The following is an 18,710-nucleotide window of genomic DNA, read 5'->3' as shown; positions in this document are numbered from 1 at the left end:
GGCCAAAAGCAGTGTTGCAGAAATCGGCCTTGGCGGCAGATTAATCGTTTGACGGCTTTGAACCGATTACGATTAGGGTGCTTGACGGAAATTTGTCAAAATCGGTCAAAGTCGGGTTTGGCGGTCCTCGGCGGTCATAGGCAGGAAAGTTTTAAAAAATTCAAAATTTTTAATTTTCAAATATTACACCAAATTTAAATTTTCAAATTTTTAAGTTTTCAACTTTTAAAATACTATACTAAAATTTTAAAAAATTCAAATTTTTAAAATTTTAAATTTTTAAATACTTAGTTTGTTAGGGAATATTAATTTTTTAAATAATTTTATTAATCGCCGCCTAATCCGATTAATCGTTTATCGCCAGTCGACCACCGAACTACCACCGAACGATTTTTACAACCTTGGCCAAAAGCGATCAGTAAATATTTAAAATTAATCTTATAATGGTACAACAATTAACACATGACTTGTCAATTTATCAATAATGACACAACGAGTAACCCAAAGAACCAATGAGTAAGCAAGTATTGCATGTAACAAAGTATATTTAGAATATAAAAATAGATACAATATTTTTAATACTTACATACTTAATTGTAATATTCTTATATCCTTCATCACATTAGTAAAAATAATTGAAATGATGGTTATTAAATATCGAGAAATAAAAACGAACTATGTACAATTTTTTATAATTTTTTTGAAAAAAATACAAAAATTGTGATGCTCATTAGGTGATTAAAAGAACTAGTGTCGTGTTATGGTTAAAGGGTTGACCAATTGTTGACTTTTAATAAGTACAATTACAAATCCAAGGGAAATTTATAAAAACTTGGCCCTCATTTTTTTAACAGACAAATGCCGATCGTTTGATCAAGAAATCGAAATACATATTTCAATACACAAAGAAAAACCCATAACTATGGCATAACACTATGATCCGACTTATTTAAATTTAAAACCATCCGGATTGAACCAAAAACCATAACTATGGCAACAAAAGCAACCACATATGTTAACTTCATTCATTTTCAGTGCCACTGAGGCAGCATTTGTTATACATGACATGAATGAATAAGCTTTCTATGGCTATTTTCAGTTATCAACATTGTTCAGCAGCATTTTTGGAAATACCACTCTGGCAGGGCTTTGGATGTGTCATTGAACAATCTATTCAATGTCAACCTTCTGTTACGCTACAACACAAAAGTTCAAAGGGTCTGTTTGATATGAAGGAATGGAATGACAAGGGAATGGGAGAGACGAGGTTATGGAATGGAGGAGGTAATAGAATGGATCATTACCATTCCATTGTCATGTTTGGTTACTCTATTGTAGGGATGTTAATCGGGTCGGAATCGGACCGAACCGACCCGAACCCAAATCACCCGAAAACCGAATAAAGGTAATTGTATGAACCGAAAACCGAACCGATTAACCAATACGGGTTTGGTTCGGTTTGGGTATTAATCGATTCGGTTCGATTACTACTCAAAGAACCCAAATAACATGTACAAGATGATAAAGGATCTAATATAACCAGAAAAAAAACAAATAAACCGTATTAGGATTCTATAACCCGAATAATAGAATAACAATGTACTTTTATACATCAACATAAAACATTCAAAGACTAAGATAATAAAATAGCAGATCGAAAGAATAGTGTTTACATAGTATATTAACATAGTGAGATTTAATTTCTTACTTCAGAGTTGGAGCCCAATTTTCTTTGACTAGACAAAGTAAGAATTCGTGAATCCTTAGAGACAATATGAAGGGTGGATTTTTGAAAGTCTAAAACAAAAGGAAGGATCGACAAAAGTGATTTCAAGTTTGGTAGTAGTTGAGAAGATTGGTCGATTTTGAAACAACGAGAACGGGCGTACGTTTTTTTTCTTGTTATAAATGACGAGGACAAGGACAGAAATGTGAATCATGATTTTGATTTATGTCGATCAAAGAAAGGGGACGAGGAATGCTTATCCGGGTCGGGTATTTAGAACCGAATAAGCTCTTATTTGGGTAACCCGAATAAACCAAGAACCGAATAAGCGTAATATTGATACCCAAAAAACGAATCGAATTGCTTATTCGGTTCGGTTCGGGTTTCAGTTTGATTTGGGTTTCTGGGCCAAATTCTCATCCCTACTCTATTACAATGGAATGAATCATTAATACATGTTGTTTGGTAGGCAGGAATAGACATAGGAATGGAATAAAATTCATACACAATGACAAAAATACCCCCAACTCAAAATACATGTAATTTATAAATTTTCACAATGCTATCTAATTAAAAATTATAATATATATTAGGAAAATAAACTATATTAACGAAATAAAATAGAAAGAACATTTTTTCTCGCTAAAAATTTATTGAAAATTAATCATATTTAACAACAATCAGCATCGACAAGAAAGTTCTTAACCATTCAAGTTTGTGGTCTTCAATTCATCAACCTTAAAGAAGATAACCATCAACTCCCCATTGTGTGCTAGCTTACATACAACCTTGCCACACTCACGAGTGGTCAAACCATCAACTTTGTTCATCTATTGCTCTTCGTTCCAAAATTCATTAGCTTGGTCCCACCTTAAGATTTCAACATTGACTTAATTAGCATTGAGTTGGAATTTCTGAGAAAACATTGAAAAACAATGAAATTCAAGAGAATGTTGCCATGAAAAAACACTGAAATTCATTAGCTTTGTCACGCCTGGACATCTCAACATTGCCTTACTTAATTACCCTTGAGTTGGAATTTGTGAAGAAAGGGAACAAAGAAGAGGAGGCTTTTCTCCTAAGCCGATTGTATATTAATTGGACAAAATGAGAATAAAGAAGATTGCATTAAAGGCTACTAGTGGTCTAAAATGTCTAATAAATTGCAATCGTAGATTCAATTAGGTTCTTAATTCATATCTATTATAGACAATAAGATGTTTATCTCAAAGAAATTAAATGAGAAACCTACATATTGCAAGAATTGTTTGACTTCACAAGAACATGCTTATACACTCAATGATACTGATCACTTTTCACATTGGTTGCTACTTACAGCATCATCAAGAAGAAAGACAACATACGTTCAAACAAAAACACACAAGTGTAAAAAATTTACTAATCTTGAAATTGTTGGAGCCCTGATGGAATAGACAATGTTTCCATTAGCCAATGCTTTAACCAAATTATAGCATTCTACTTTCTGTTTTTTTTCTAACACTATTTGAAAAATCTACTTGAATATTGCAGTAAAAATTCTTTTGTATTTCGATGACAATGTTATAATTAGGTAGACTGTTTAAAGAAAAATGTTGTAATAGGAAGATATTAAAATAAAGATGCTATAATAAACAAAATAAACGAAAATACATTTCCATTTCTTGCATTTAACGTTTTTCTTATCGACTGAATTGATGAGAGCATAGTTACCAGGAACATCAAATTGCTTTTCTCACATTCTGTAATTGCATTTAACCGTTTTTTTCTCTCTATGCGATACGATTGATTTTCAATTAATTACGTTTTTTATTTAAGTAGCTATTCTCACATTCTGTAATTGATTTAATTGATATCGGTGGATCAATTATATGATTTCACATTGATTTCCTTTGATTTAATTGATTTCATAAATCATAATTGTGTGAATTCCTATACTTATATATACAACATTACACCCACGATGAACTTCACAATTCACTCTTTCTCTTTCACAACAACACCAATACACAATTATCTTCATTCTCTCTTCACAGTAACATAATACTTTGTTATTGTAATAATGGCTTTTGGTAAAAGGGGGTCTACTTCTGCTCAAAACAATGCAGAGGCTACAACAGACCACATTGTGCTGTCTGAGAATGAAGATAACATCGAAGAAGACACGGTTGCAGAGGATAATAATGAACTTTAGAGTAAAGAAATGAAGGATGACAAACCACTTATGCAAGAAGTCACCATAATTAAATCTGCAGAGAGCAAAAATGCAGTGGGTTCAAAGGTTTGGGAATGTAAGCATTGCAAGCAAAAGTTTACAAGTTCTTACACCAAAATTTATGTTCACTTTTTTGGTGCTACTGATGGGAGAAGTATCAAAGGTTGATGAATAAAGTGAAAGCTGCTGAAAAGGTAGGTGTTTCTCGTGCTTTGAAAAGTTCTATATTCAATAACAACACTGCATCTTCTTCTTTGTCTACGAAACTCATTGAAGAATCATTTGGCAAAAATGGAAAGAAACATGGTGGACCTGAAGATTATGAGAGGATTATGTGCTAATGGCATTCGTTTCAATGTTTTGAGAAATCCGCAATTTCTCGAGATGGTTAGAAACCACCATCAAGTGAAAAAGCAAGGGCTGTTTTGCTTGATGAATGCCTCAGAGATGTTGAAAAAGATTTAACTCCAATCAAGCACACATGGTATTCCCAAGGTGTTTCCATTGTATCCGATGGGTGGACAAATGTGAAACACAAACCTCTTATTAATGTTCTTGCGGCGAACAGTCGTGGGGCAATGTTAATGTATGCAGAGGATTTCTCTGGTATGGCAAAAAAACAGGTGTGGCGAAAGCAGAATACTTGCTTGGTGCTATTGAAAAAGTAGGACCAAACAATGTCCTTCAAGTTATTACAGATAATGCAGCGAATTGCGAAGCTGTTGGAAGGGAAATTGAAAAGGTACACAAGCACATCTTCTCTTCTCCTTGCTGTGTTCATACATTAAACTTGATTTTTAAAGACCTTGCCAAAGAGTTTTATTGGTTGTTCAACACATATAGGAGAGGAAAAGTGATTGTTAACTATTTCCTAAACCACAATCAAGCTTTGACCATTTTTAGAGACAACTCACAGTTAGAATTGTTACAAGTGGCCAAGACAAGATTTGCGTCCCATTACATTTTATTGAAAAGGTTAGTGGATTGTAGAGAGGCTCTTGCTACAACCATTGCCTTAAATTCTTGGAGAGATTGGGTAAAAAATGTAGATGAAAACACTAGAGTTACTGGAGCCGACACCATAAGAAGTGAAGAGTTCTGGGAAGATGTTGAAAGTATTTTAGCAATTACAAAACCAATTTTCTTATTGATAAAGTTTTGTGATGGTGAGGGATCAAAAATTGGAGAAATATACGAAAAAATGGATAATATGTTGGGAGAAATTAAAGATGTTATGTTAGATAATAAATATGCTTCTTATTACCCGCAAGTGGAGAAAATTGTGTTATCGAGATGGGAGAAGATGACGATTCTGTTGCATTGCTTGGCATTTTCTTTATTGCCTCGATTTTATGATACACATTATGTTAACATGTTAGCACCACGTGGAATACCCAGAAAAGCTCCTAATCTCGACAAAGAAGTGGTACTCGGTTGTATGGAAGCTTTTAAAAGAATAGCTGAAAGCCCATAAGATGAGCGCATGTTGCGTGAACAGTTTGCGAAATTTCAAATGAAGAAGGGGCTCTACTCAATGGCGGCAGCTCAAATGGATGCAGTAACCATGGACGCGATCGATTGGTGGTCAAGTTACGGGTCAGAAACTCCAGATTTGGCTGATGTTGCAAAGAAAGTTTTGTCACAGCCAATTAGTAGCTCGTCGGCAGAAAGAAACTGGAGCACCTACTCTTACATACACAATTTGAAGACAAACCGCTTATATACCAAAAGAGCTGACAAACTTGTGTTTATCCATTCAAACATTCGTCTACAGTCATGCTTTTCTGAAAGTTACAAAACGGGACCACACAAAAAATGGGATATAAATCCGGAAAATGCATATTTAGAAGGGCCAAGTACAAGATTTGAGGAAATGCAATGGGAGAATTTAGACGAAGATGAAGCTAATGTGGGTGGAAACAGGAAAAAGCAAAGGGTTAATTAATATCATTTTATGTTCTAGTTTTTTATTTTTCTGTTAAAGAACAATGTTTTTTTGAAGTTATGACTTATGATTTATGGAATTTGGAATAATTATATGTTATTTAATATCATTTTTACTTTTATGTTGATTACTAAATCATAGTGTATTTTTTTTATATATATGGTATTTCGTACCGGAGTAACTGGTACAACGTTCCGCGTACCCGATTCGCGTTCCGAATGAAACTACCCCCCCTCGTACCGAAAACAAAAAAATACCTATCCTCGTTCCCGTTTTCGTTCCTCGTTCCAGCGGTGTTCCGCGTTTCATGTGACTATGGATGAGAGCAAAAGTTATCCACAAAAAATAAAATGAAAAGCAGCAGCTTGATTTCCAGCTGAATGTTGATTGAAAGCCATCTAAAAGAAATACAGATAGATGTAAAATGGAGTAGAGAAACCACAAACATGAAACAAATTTCGTATACATGCTATTTACTTTAGGTTTAAATGCAACAATAACAATGTACTTACATTGATTCTAATTAATTTCTTCCTGATACAACATTGTACTTTGAATAATCTACCCAATTATAGCAATGTCATCCAATATATGAAGCAGTTTTCAGTGCTATAATTGGTAGAATTCAATGTATAGAATGGCATCCAAGTTACAGAACTTTCATTTCTTCCTATTAGACAAATTTCAGTTTTCACTGCTATACTTTGAAAAATCTACCCAATTAAGAAGAATAAAATTACAATGCTATAATCATGTTAGATTTTTCCAAGTACAATGCCTTAATGAGATTAAAATTGAAAGTACAACGTTGTGACAGCAAGACATGAAAGTAGGATGCAATAATACACGGATGAATCAAAGTATTTTCTATTTCTTGCATTTAGCCTAAAATTTATTGTTAGCCTAATTCATTTACTTACCAGCAGACTAAGAGCTGCAGGAGATGGAACAAAACATGCTAAGTTGTTGATTATGGTTAGGCCAAGGTGATTGTGGTGGTTTACTAAATAAAAAACAGAAAATACATGCAACCTATCTACAGAGAAAAGCCGGAAGCATTTTGGACAGAGCTATAAACATGGAGAACAAGTATATTTTCCTCCCTTGCAATCTCTTCTTACATTCTTCATTTTGTAGTACACATGAATGTGAAGTTTTGTATATGGTAGCATGTCAAACATTTGTATAGACATGTTTGTAAGTAGATGAATATGGTTTAAATAAATTCAAGAGACCTCTAATGAAAGTTGCATACCCTCGTTAATTTTGCTCTGTAGGCGATTCTTGTTATAACCTGCAGAATTTACAATACGTATAGTAGGATATATTAGAAGGCATCTTCTTGTTCATTTTGTTTTCTTGTATCTTTTAAAGTTTCCGTCAATATTTTAAGCATGTCGAGCATATAGACATATGGAAGCTTTAAAAAGAACTTTTGCAGAAATTCAACCTACGAGAGGTGGATAACTCATACAAGAGGTACATATGTAACTTGTTCTTTCCTTTTAATGAAATAAATATCTATTAGTAAATTTTGAGAATAAGATCAGTTTATTAACCCAAAGAAATGTGTCAAATGATCAACTCTGTTGTGGAATAGGCTGTGTTTTCTGGCGGAGGAGATAAATATGTAAAAACAAAATACAACCAATCCAGTATTGGATAACTTTTGAAAACATAAAAACAAAACTAAAAGACAGTTGATTTTTTTGTTCTTATATTATGGGATGGGAAAAGGATTTTCGGGATATAAAAGTACCTTAGGGGTCATCCTCCAGTAGAGACTTTCTTTCAGAGAGAGCTCTGAACTGCACTCGCTCTTCAAATGAAAAGGAATAGATTAAAGATTTGAAATTGATTACAGAAAACCAAAACATGAATTATTTACCATCAAAACTTTAACATTTAGTTGCTATCAGCTCTAGATAAAAAGCAGTGCCTAAGAAAAATATCTACCTTTAAAGCGGGCACCATCTCCACATAGATAATCAAATCTTAGTATATCAATATCCATGTAAGGGCGCAGAATTCGCCATTTGCTTAGGATGTATTCTCCTGTTGTTGATTGAAATCCAATGAGATCTCCACCAATGATGTGATTCCATGACTTGTAATAATCTAAAGCATCTTCTTCTTTTCCATCATCATACACAAAACTCACCCCACACTCCATGATAACTGCATCACCAAAATCATGTGGTGCCCACCTCACAGTAACAGTAACATGGTCGCCACATTCCATCTCATTCATCCCAAACATCCAATGGCTTAACATCGTCAAACCATTTCTACGGAGAAATACCATTTCAAGGTAGTGGTGGTATATCCAGGTGCGGGTCTTTGTTATATTGCTAATTATGATCTTTGGTAAATTATTTAACGGATATTGATGGAATGGAGATGCCAGCACACAACAAAAATTCAATCCTGTGAGGTTGTTAGGAGATGATGGAATGGTAAATGATATTGATGGCCCATTGCTTCTCTCCGTAATCCAATTCGGCATATCTTCCCCCCCATAAATTGTGCTGAATATTCCAAATTCATAGTACATCTGCCATATACAATCACCTTCATTAATCACCATATTAATTATATATACATAGATATTCACGTAAACACATATATTTAACGAGAGCAAACCTGGAATTCAGATTCCTCTGATCCTGTACAAGAAACATCTGTCTGTACATGCCTTTCGTTAAGGAAGTCTAGCTTAATCCAACCCAAACTACGTAATACCTTTTCCTCAACACCTGCCATTGGTTGGATTTTCACCAAGCCTTCAAATTCAAACGATGAAGGTCCAAATATATTCGGGTCTATTAAGAACTCGAGTGGGGACATTTGTGGATCAAATACAATTTTTCGTAGCAAAGACTTATTAGAATGAAAATAGAGGTCCATAAATGTTAGTGTGTGCGGAGGATGCTCGATTGACGTAAGCATATTACAATTCCCCATACTAAGTACCTTAAGCCTAGGAAGGCTTCTCACACAACTCGGGAGGGAAACGATAGGATTTTCATCTAGATATAATGCCTTTAACATGGATAGGCAATTAAAGTCCATTGGAAAGGATTCGATGGACAAATTATTATTCACAAGTGACAAGCTTACTAAAGATCTAGGTAAAGAAACTGCAAAGAACTTTGAATAACTTGGCATAACACCCAGAACGGTGGAGGAAGACGTTATTGTGTTTATGCCAATGTTGTTAGCCTTGAGCAATTCCGATGAATCCATGTCCCTAATCTTGATTTGAGATTCACCGAGATAACAACCGTTTAGCAATAGTGTTTTAACTTTCTTTAACATGCCTAAGCTTCTTGGAAGTTTTACAAGCTTGTTGCAATAGCTCAGATCAATGTGGACAAGTTCAGAGCATTGCTCAATTGATTCACAAACATCAAGCAAACCAATGCACCCTCTAAGTATTAACCTCTCAAGTTTAGGGAGGTGGTCAAAGCCACCAAGACTACGAAGTTGTTCACAAAAACTTAAATTAAGAATCTTCAACGATCCAAGCAACCGTTTGTCTTTTGAACACGATCCAATCAATTGCTGAAAAAAAGATAAGTTACAATAATAATGAATTTTATCAACTCGACATAGAAGATCTAGTAATACATAGAGATAATCTACCTTTAGCCTCTTATGAAGTCGTTGTGGATAGCTATAAAAACCAATAAATGATTCAATATTGCTATAAGACATGTCAAGAGCAACAAGATTCTCCATCAATAAGTCTGAAGGTAAAGACTTCAAAGGAAACCCATGCATGCACAACCATCTTAACTCTTTTGGAAAATTCTTGTAAGAGCCGGTTATTTGCACATAATTGAGTTGTAACAGCATTAGCCTATCCATCTTACTCGGTGCATCTGTTTTCAACTCAAGTGATCCATGTAACTTCTCTTTCTCAACCATTCTCATGTCAAGGGTGAGACCTTGAACATTTTCCGTACCCTAAGAAGAAAAGTATGAAAAAATATTTCGAAATATAGAAATACAAAATTCTTTAAACAAGTATACATGACATCTTACCTTGTTTTGTTTCAACACTCTGAATGACTCATGGCCCCATATTCGACTTCGTTCCCATGGCTTGAAAAGTGATTCCTCTCGTACCACAAATTTTCCCATTTCTTTAACCAACTCATGCATCATCAATTCATTATTCCATCCGATACTAAGAAGGCATTTGTCAATGAGATTCGTTATACCGGTTTTTGTTTCTATATCACATGCCTCTAATATTGTTACAGTATCATTTTTATCCATTCCAACAAAAATACAAGCAATATGCTTAAACAAGTCCTTGTCATTTTCTGATGACGAGTCAAAGCTCATTCTCAAGACATTATTTACAGGGGAATCATTTTCTTTCTTTATCCTGTCTAGGTACCCCTGCCAATAAGTTACATCTCGATTATGTAGAGACCTACCCAAAACTTTAAGAGCCATTGGATGTCCTTTACAATACTTCACAAGCTTTTTTGACACCTCTTCATAACCTAGCATGGGATAGTTGCACAAAAATGCATGATAACACAAAAGTTTTTGTGAATCGATCTCATTTAAGACTTTAAGCTCGTACGTTGCATGATTGGGTTTAACGTTCATTTTGAATTGTGTACAGCTCTTTGTCAACCATGCGTCCTTTGTTGTTATTAGGATTTTGCTTCCTAGATTAAAACCTTTGCTTCCAAGTAACACATCTAATTGATTAAGAGTACCAATATCATCTAGAACCAGAAACACTTTCTTACGGGCTACTGCAGTCTCTATCATTGAGGTGTATATGGAATCATCAAGAACTTGAACTGAACTTGGTTTTGAAATGTCATCACAAAGTTGTTTTTGTACATCAAGCATCCCATTAGATTTTTCATCACATTTCCTACTGATACCTTCAACGAAGCTGCTTGTGTCAAATTCATGAGAATGTAACGCATAGACATATTTGGCTAAAGACGTCTTCCCCATCCCACCCATACCCAAAATAGTGAGTATATCTGTTGTATGTGATGATGCATCTTTCAGCCATGAAGTGACGAATTTAATGGAATCTTCCATCCCAATAAGTTGTGGTACTGGAAACCTCGAGGATATGTGTAATCTACGGAAGATGTCTTTGACAATTTCATCAATAAACTCCACCTCTAGCCTGGAATTTGATTTTTGTAATTAAGAACAACAAAACATACTCAAAATAACTAACATGTCATACTGGAGATTTAATTTTTCCAATGATCCAAATCAAAATTATATCATATTAATGTATTATATAATTAAGTTTTTCGTATCATAACTATTATCATATTTGCACTTCTAACTGTGATTTCATTAACAGACCAGAGCCACCAATGTAATACAAGATTTCATTGACAGACCACCAAAGCTCATTGTATTTTGTTTCTACAAAACCATTGAACTTAAATTCACCGTGGTTTTGCATGAATAAGAACCAAATGTCACTGAATAGCAAAAGTTAGATTCAATTTGTGAGATCACATAATTGCAAAAAATTAGATTCAATTTCAAGCATATCTTTGTTCAAATCTAAATGCATCAAAAATATGCCTATTTGATCAACATGAAGAGGCATATTGAAATGCATAAGGAGAAGATTATGCTGAATTCGAATGTGCTAATTAAACAATATTAAAGGAGTATGGAAATATGGGTAAAAAAGTGTTTACCTGTCCTTAACATCCTTCCCTTTTAAATCAGCAACTTCTGTAAGCGCTTTATTCCACCTGTCCATCTTTTGAGCCAATTTACTTCTTTTATTTGCATTTGTCTCTGCCTCCATCCTGTGTCTATGTTCATCCATTGCATCTCCGAAGCTACTTTGTTGCTTCCTGACATGGGTGGGCTCAACATGATAAAAGATGGGGACTACAACATGACTGGATTTCATACGTTGCTCAAGGATCAACACCAGTTCATCAAGACACCAAGTGGAAGTGGCATAATTTTTGGACACCACGATAACAGAAGCCCTAGATGCTTTAATGGCACTCTCTAATTCTGGTTTCAGATCTTCCCCTGTTTCAATCTCTTCATCATCCAAGAAGGTAGTGATATTGGCGTGAATGAGGGCATTATAAAGGTGATTAGTGAAACCATGACGAGTGTCAACACCTCTGAAACTTAAAAATACGTCATATCTATAACCATGAGTTGATGAAGAAGATGAAGGTCCTTCACAAAGTTCAGAGAGAACAACCATTATGAGTTACGTCTAGTGTCTCTTGGAATGTAAGAAAGTAAGTATTGTGTTCTGAAGCTTTTGATCCAACGCTTTCCTCAATAGCGCCTGAATCTCAAGATCCCATACATAATGTCTACAAAAAATCCAAATTATTAATACCTTATGCAACTTAAGTCTCAAAAAATATAACCTCAACAATAATACCTTATAATCATTCTAAATAAAAAATTTAAATGCCTAAAAAAAATTTACATATGCACCTCCAGACTTTTCCATGTGAAGTGATATGCTTCAGAAATAACCAACATATATACAGCTATGTATTCATATAGAATCACCATATTGAACCAATGTATTTAATTAACATACAAAAACTTTATTTTTATCCGACTAACCCACCACAAACATCACTAATATTGTCTAAACAATTTCCATAAAGTTAAGTTAAACACTCCTCAAATGAATCAACACCAAATAGCATTCCATAAACAACTACAATATCCACATGAAACTTCAAGGGTAAACACTTTATACCCAAGTAATATAGATATCACCATCAATTTTGAGTTGCATCTTCTTCTTCAAAGCTTATGATTACAAAATATGTACTCCCCCTTAAACATGACTTCAACTTAATTAAACCCTACTTTTAATTACAACATCCACATGAAAAGACTATCAAAGGGATGAGAAACTAGCAAAAAGTAATTGCATCTGAAAGTAGATATTCTCCCTGGTGTCATGTAAGACAACTAAAAGCACAACTAGAACAAGGAGTGTTCAACAAGGCCAAGTTTTTCCTTCGTGCTTGCAACTACGAGCATGTCAATGAGGGCTCAATTATGTTACAAATGTGACTCAAGTGACATACGCTTTGACCAACATTATAGGTGTTAAATTTAGGGTTAATATCAAAGACCACATAATTTGGGTTATTTTTTGATTAAAAACCTCAACTTTATTTTTTTTCTAAAAACGACCTTTGACTTTTCCATTTTTCCCGATTTGGCCCTTTTAGCAGGTAATCTTCCGGTTTAGACAAATGTTTCCGGAAAAATCCTCAACTTTTTTTTTTCTAAAAAAACCCCTCGGATTTTTTTCCAAAGAAAAAACCCTCACATTTGACAACTTTTCTAAAAAAAAAGGTGAGGGTTTTTTTCGGAAAAATAGTAAAAATATGAGGGTCTTTTCAGAAAATAAATATTTGAGGGCTTTTCTGGAAAAAATAATTGTCTAAAACTGGAAGATTATTCAGAATAAATGGAAAAATGCAAGGACTCTTTTAAGAAAAAATAAATAAAATTAAGGTTTAATCCAGAATAAAAGCCAATATATAAGGTCATGATATTAACCCTTAAATTTACAAAGAAATCCAATATTAATTTGCAAATAAAATGGCGCATAAATTGATTGATTTATGATCTAGACTCTGCACTAGTAAACTCCTAATTTCTGATTCATAGAATATGACACCTAAAAGTACTCTACGACAACCTACATTTCTTACAATCCGGCCTCAGTAAGTCAGCAAGTTTGACCACGCAATTTAGCATTATTACAAACCAAAATTAAAGCTTCATTATTATGAGTGTTTAGCTTACTGTTCAGGTTCAAAAAGAATCATATGTAGAGAATCGTGTTTGTGGGTTGGAAGATATAGATGAATTAAGGAAGCACATTTGGAGTCTGTACTACCTACCCTAACTGAAATACAAAACCGAAAAAAGTAACAGAAATAATCGAAATTTCAATCCCCTGTTAATGAACAAACACATGATTATGATGCGATTTACGATTAATAAAGTAAAATTGTCTAACAACATATGAAACTAACTGAAAGGGCCTTGACATTACCTGCCTACAGAACTACAGAGAGACTGATGCAGCGAGAATAGTGGACGACCGGGAAGGACGACGAGTGAAAACTGCAGAGTGAACGGCGCAAAAATCGCCCGGTAAACGGCAAGTCAACGAGGAAGGAAAGGAGACGGCGAGAGAGGTGAGACAGAATTATTGTCGATTTGTCGGGGTTTTCGTTTGATGTTTCTTGTACAGAAATAGTATTATATTTTCTAGAGTAAAATACAGATATGCTCCTTGTGGTTGTAAAAAGATGGCAAAAATGCAAAGTTGGTCCTGTGGTTTGGCAAAAATTTGGATTAGGTCTAAAAAGTTTTCAACCGGTCCAAAATTAAGAATTTTGATTTTGGTCCTGAGAGAGTTAAAATGTCAATTTTGTCGGTTTCTTTTTTTATTTCTTTATTTTTACTTTAATATTTTTTAATTAAAAAGAAAAAGAACGCCCCTAACCTATCGTTCTTCCTCTTTGCTCTTCGCATTTGACTTTCTCTCAATCCCTCTTTTTCTCTCTCTCATACATAACCGGCAAATCAAGAATAATTTCAGAACATAAAATCTATGTGGCTATATGCTCCACTAAAATCCAAGATCTCCGGCGAACACCAGAACTCTCATGAGCAATAGAACTCCAAAATCATCCTTGCAATCGTCCCCTCTTCCTTTTGACCTGCAAAATCTTACTTCAACCTGAATAATCTTCTTCACTCACTCCTACGTCCTTCTCTCTCCCTTTCTCCAACTAAAATCTAAATGTCGCACCCAAAAATTTCAAAATAGTTTAAACATTCAAAAACAACCCAAGTACCATTAGTTATTACAAAAGGTTTCCAAATAGTTTATTATCAGAGTATCCCCGAAAACAACATCATAAAAGTGAGGAGCGGTACGATCACGTCTTTGCCTTGCCACTATCTCCTGATGTACCTGAAACAATAAACTGAAACTGTAAGCCCGAAAGCTTAGTGAGTTACCCCCAAATACCCATACACATACAACCATACATATACAGAAATGAACAGCATATTATTGGTCCAGTCAACCATCGGGTTGGAATACCCCTGGCCCTCAACCATCGGGTTGGAATGCCAACATACTACCAGCCCAATCATCCTCGGGATGGAATACTCCCGGCCCACAACCATCGGGTTGGAATGCCCACACTCCTACACATGCAATAACTACTACGGATCCAATCATCCATCAGGATGGAATACCCCAGGCCCTCAACCATCGGGTTGGAATGCCAGCATACTACGAGTCCAATCATCCTCGGGATGGAATACTCTCGGCCCACAACCATCGGGTTGGAATGCCCATGTACTATGAGTCAATCATCCTCGGGATGGAATACTCTCGGCCCACAACCATCGGGTTGGATTGCCTACCTACTATCAAATAAACATGTGCACCTATATCAGATAATTATATAACAGCCAACCAGACAACATACTAGGGCCCTATCATCCTCGGGATGGAATACCCTCAACTACCATAACAAGCATGTGCACATATAACAGGTAATCTCCTTCCAGCATACAGACAGTCAGACCCAACTATAGGTCACTAATCATAACCACATCTGATCTACCAGGATACTGATCTAACCAATCGTACTAACACGCAACCATCCTATCTACCAAGATACCAAGCTATCATATCACAATAGTAACTATCTCAAATAACAAATCAAAGGGCTGTTCTTGGTGCCTTAGACCCTTGAGTATAGTGAGGATAACTCACCTTGCAATTGCCGAACTGAAGAGATAAGATCAACTCCTCCGATCACAGCCACGAACTCTACCACCTAGCACTATGATGAAACCATTTCTATAAGTGCCCAATTACCAGAACACCCTTGGCAGTCAAACTGGTCGACTCTTAGTCAAAGTCAGAGTCATCAGTCAAGGTCAACAGTCCATGTTGACCTCAACTCGTCGAGTACCCTTAGCAACTCTCCGAGTTCCTCGTAATACTTGTCTGCTCACCGATTCACCAAAGTGACTCGTCGAGTTCCTACGGCTCGCAACTAAAGCTCAATGGCCACTCGTCGAGTTTCTCTCTTGCAACTCGACAAGTCCACGCGCATCTAATGACTGGGAAAACTCTAACGGACTCGCCGAGCCATCCTACTGACTCGCCGAGTCTTCGGCAATCTTCATGGGACTCGCCGAGTTGTTCTTCCAACTCGTCGAGTTCATGCCTATGTTCATGTGACTCGCTGAGTCTACCATGCGACTCGTCGAGTCCCTACAGTCCTTTATCCATACAGACACTTTTTGAACCATGCAAAGGCTCCATAATGTAGATCCAACCTTCTAGGTCATGATTCTTATGTAAAGTTGCAAACTTTACGTGAATACAAGGTGCTATTGGCCCAAATCAAGCTAAGGATAAGGTTCATGGCTAGGAATGTTCATAAGCATGCCAAAGTTTGATAATTTATCACTTCATGGACCATTACAAGTCTAGATCTGAAGTTGCAAACTCAGATCTACATCCAAAACCCGAAATGGATCCTAAACATGCTAAAATGGCCCCAAACTTCATCCATGAGTAGATCTAAACGTAACAAGGTCAAGGTAATAGCTTGTTACCTTCAAACTGATTCCACTGAGTAGAGAAATCGAATCCACCAGCTCCTCTATGATCAATCTTCCAAGCCTTGTTCTTGCACTTGCCTCCAACACACTTCCTCTCCTTCACACACTCAAAATGGGGGTTTGGATCGTTTAGGGTTGCTTCTGGACGTCAAGGGGTGATAAGGGGGCTGAGGTAAGGACTTAAGGTCCTTTAAATAGGGTGCAAACCCTAAAATTTAGGGTTTTCTCTTCCCAGCACTGACTCGTCGAGTCCAGCCGCCGACTCGGCGAGTCGGGTCACTTAACACGTGCCTAACACCCGCTCCGACTCGACGAGTTAAGACACCTACTAGTCGAGTTTACTCTTTTATTTACACATAGCACCCCGAACTTATATTACTGAATTTGGGATGTTACAACTCTCCCCCACTTAAATTAGGCTTCGTCCTCGAAGCCTGCTGCAACACACAATTTCGTATAATACTCCTACCTTGCAGCCTCCAATCTCCCAACCAACCCAAATCTCTTCAGGTGCTACTACCGCGTCCCTTCTAAGGACAACTCCTTCCTGCGCAGGATCCCTACCTATTGCTCCAAGCTTCCACCGGCCTCTTCTCCTTAATATCCACACACATCAATTTAAGTACCATGTAACGCCCCGTTTCTGGTACGTATTTGATCTACATTTATTCCATTGTATTAGTGACTCGACGAGTGGGAGCCCTAACTCTTCGAGTAGATGCGAGGTTGGGGCGCGGGGTTTAAGTAATCTACTCGCCGAGTCTGCGCTTGGACTCGACGAGTAGGCCAGTCTGGATGAAACCCTAATTAAAGGGTTTGCACCCTATTTAAACAACATTATGAGCTTCAGGTCCAGCCTCCATCACTCCCAGAGCATTACTTTCAAAACCCTAATTTTCTTTATGGCAATCTTGAGCTTTCTTAGAAACTTGGAGGTTTTTTGGTGCTTTGTGTATCTAGTAGAAGAGTTGGAAGGAAGAAGGATCAAGGGAGAAGGACTAGATCCAGGAGCAACATCAGTTTCTCTTCACTCTCAGGTAATCAAGCTCAAAACTTGACTTGTGGTTTTATAGATTTTCTCCTTTGCCCCTTTATGGAGTTTGGAGTCAATAAGCTTGATCCTTAAGACCTGGACGTCCCAAGTCGATTCACCTTCAGATCTAGGCTCTAGAACCAAGTTCATGGCATAAAGATGCAAGCTCTATGGCCATATTAGCCCATGCACTTCTTTAGACCTCTTTTTGAGTCCTTAAAGCTTATTCTTCCATGCATGCACGTAAAGTTCATAACTTTACGTGTTAGATCGACCTTAGAAGCCCAGATCTACCTTTTGGACGAGAGTTGTACATCAGAAATCGAGTTATAAACTTGAACAATAGGCGACTCGACAAGTTGTTCATGGAACTCGGCGAGTCCGGGGCTTGAGTCCCCAATCTGTTGTGGTTCAAAGGAGCCTAGTTGAGTGTTAGCAGAAGTTTAGAAAGGTCCCAGGGAGTGTTTCGACGTTTTAAGAAGTTAGCCATAATCTGGAAATCATGGGACTCGACGAGTGTCAGAACACACTCGGCGAGTCCAAGGCAATCTTCTTACCCTCAAGAACAGACTCGACGAGTTGTTCATACAACTCGGCGAGTCGTAGAATGGACGTGTTCATATAATGAAGGAGGACTCAACGAGTTGTTCATAGAACGCAGCGAGTCAGATGAAGGTTGACTCGATGTTATTATAGAAGGAGAACTCGTCGAGTCTTTGCTAAACTCGACGAGTAGAGTCGGGTTGGGGAATAGAAGAAAGGATAGGGACTCGGCGAGTTGACGGCCCAACTCGGCGAGTCAGGTCAACTGACAGTTGACTTTGACCCGGAAGTTGACTTTGACCAAGGGTAAAATAGTCATTTTACCCTGAGATTAGTTATCAGTATCTGATTTAGTGTTTATGGGATTTGTAGCCGGGGAGTTCCGAAGCAGCAGTCAGACAGTTTCAGATTTAGCACTCCAGCAGCCAGCGTTACGAGGTGAGTTTTCTTCCAGTAGGAACGGGTCTACGGCCAGAATACCGGCCCGTTTAGTTAGCAGTAGTTCCGGACTTCGGTCCGATGCAGTAGTTCAGTGTGCTTGATGTCTTTGTGATTCAAGCATGTCTTGTGT

The 18,710-nt window shown here is 36.6% G+C and overlaps 2 protein-coding genes across 5 annotated transcripts; one reads left to right on the top strand and one right to left on the bottom strand.

Moving 5' to 3' along the window:
* Positions 1–2,355: 2,355 nt before the first annotated feature.
* LOC145164467 (disease resistance protein RUN1-like) lies at positions 2,356–14,135 on the bottom strand. 4 transcript variants are annotated; one of them, XR_013739830.1, is made up of 10 exons: positions 13,958–14,135; positions 11,589–12,236; positions 9,931–11,053; positions 9,529–9,852; positions 8,527–9,447; positions 7,840–8,437; positions 7,643–7,702; positions 7,139–7,177; positions 6,057–6,281; positions 2,356–2,596 (listed from the first exon to the last, which is right to left on the bottom strand). XR_013739830.1 is itself a non-coding variant. In XM_079083188.1 (9 exons), the coding sequence occupies exons 2-7, from the start codon at positions 12,119–12,121 to the stop codon at positions 7,644–7,646; spliced, it is 3,558 nt and encodes a 1,185-aa protein (XP_078939314.1). In that variant the 5' UTR covers positions 12,122–12,236; positions 13,958–14,135; the 3' UTR covers positions 2,357–2,596; positions 7,139–7,177; position 7,643. The 4 variants fall into 4 exon arrangements, 2 of the variants coding, with proteins under 2 accessions (XP_078939314.1, XP_078939307.1); XR_013739831.1 differs by having other exon boundaries at positions 2,357–2,596; positions 6,141–6,281; XM_079083188.1 differs by lacking the exon at positions 6,057–6,281 and having other exon boundaries at positions 2,357–2,596.
* Positions 3,927–5,412, top strand: LOC145127012 (uncharacterized). The gene is made up of 4 exons (XM_079062268.1): positions 3,927–4,004; positions 4,094–4,272; positions 4,384–4,505; positions 4,562–5,412. The coding sequence occupies exons 1-4, from the start codon at positions 3,927–3,929 to the stop codon at positions 5,410–5,412; spliced, it is 1,230 nt and encodes a 409-aa protein (XP_078918394.1).
* Positions 14,136–18,710: the final 4,575 nt, after the last annotated feature.

The sequence above is a fragment of the Lactuca virosa genome, chromosome 1 (assembly GCF_052849685.1).
Source record: "Lactuca virosa cultivar CGN04683 chromosome 1, Lactuca_virosa_CGN04683_v6, whole genome shotgun sequence".
NCBI classification, from domain to species: Eukaryota; Viridiplantae; Streptophyta; class Magnoliopsida; order Asterales; family Asteraceae; genus Lactuca; species Lactuca virosa.
The sequence above is the reverse complement of the archived record's forward strand: the minus strand, read 5'-3'. Positions and strand labels throughout refer to the sequence as shown.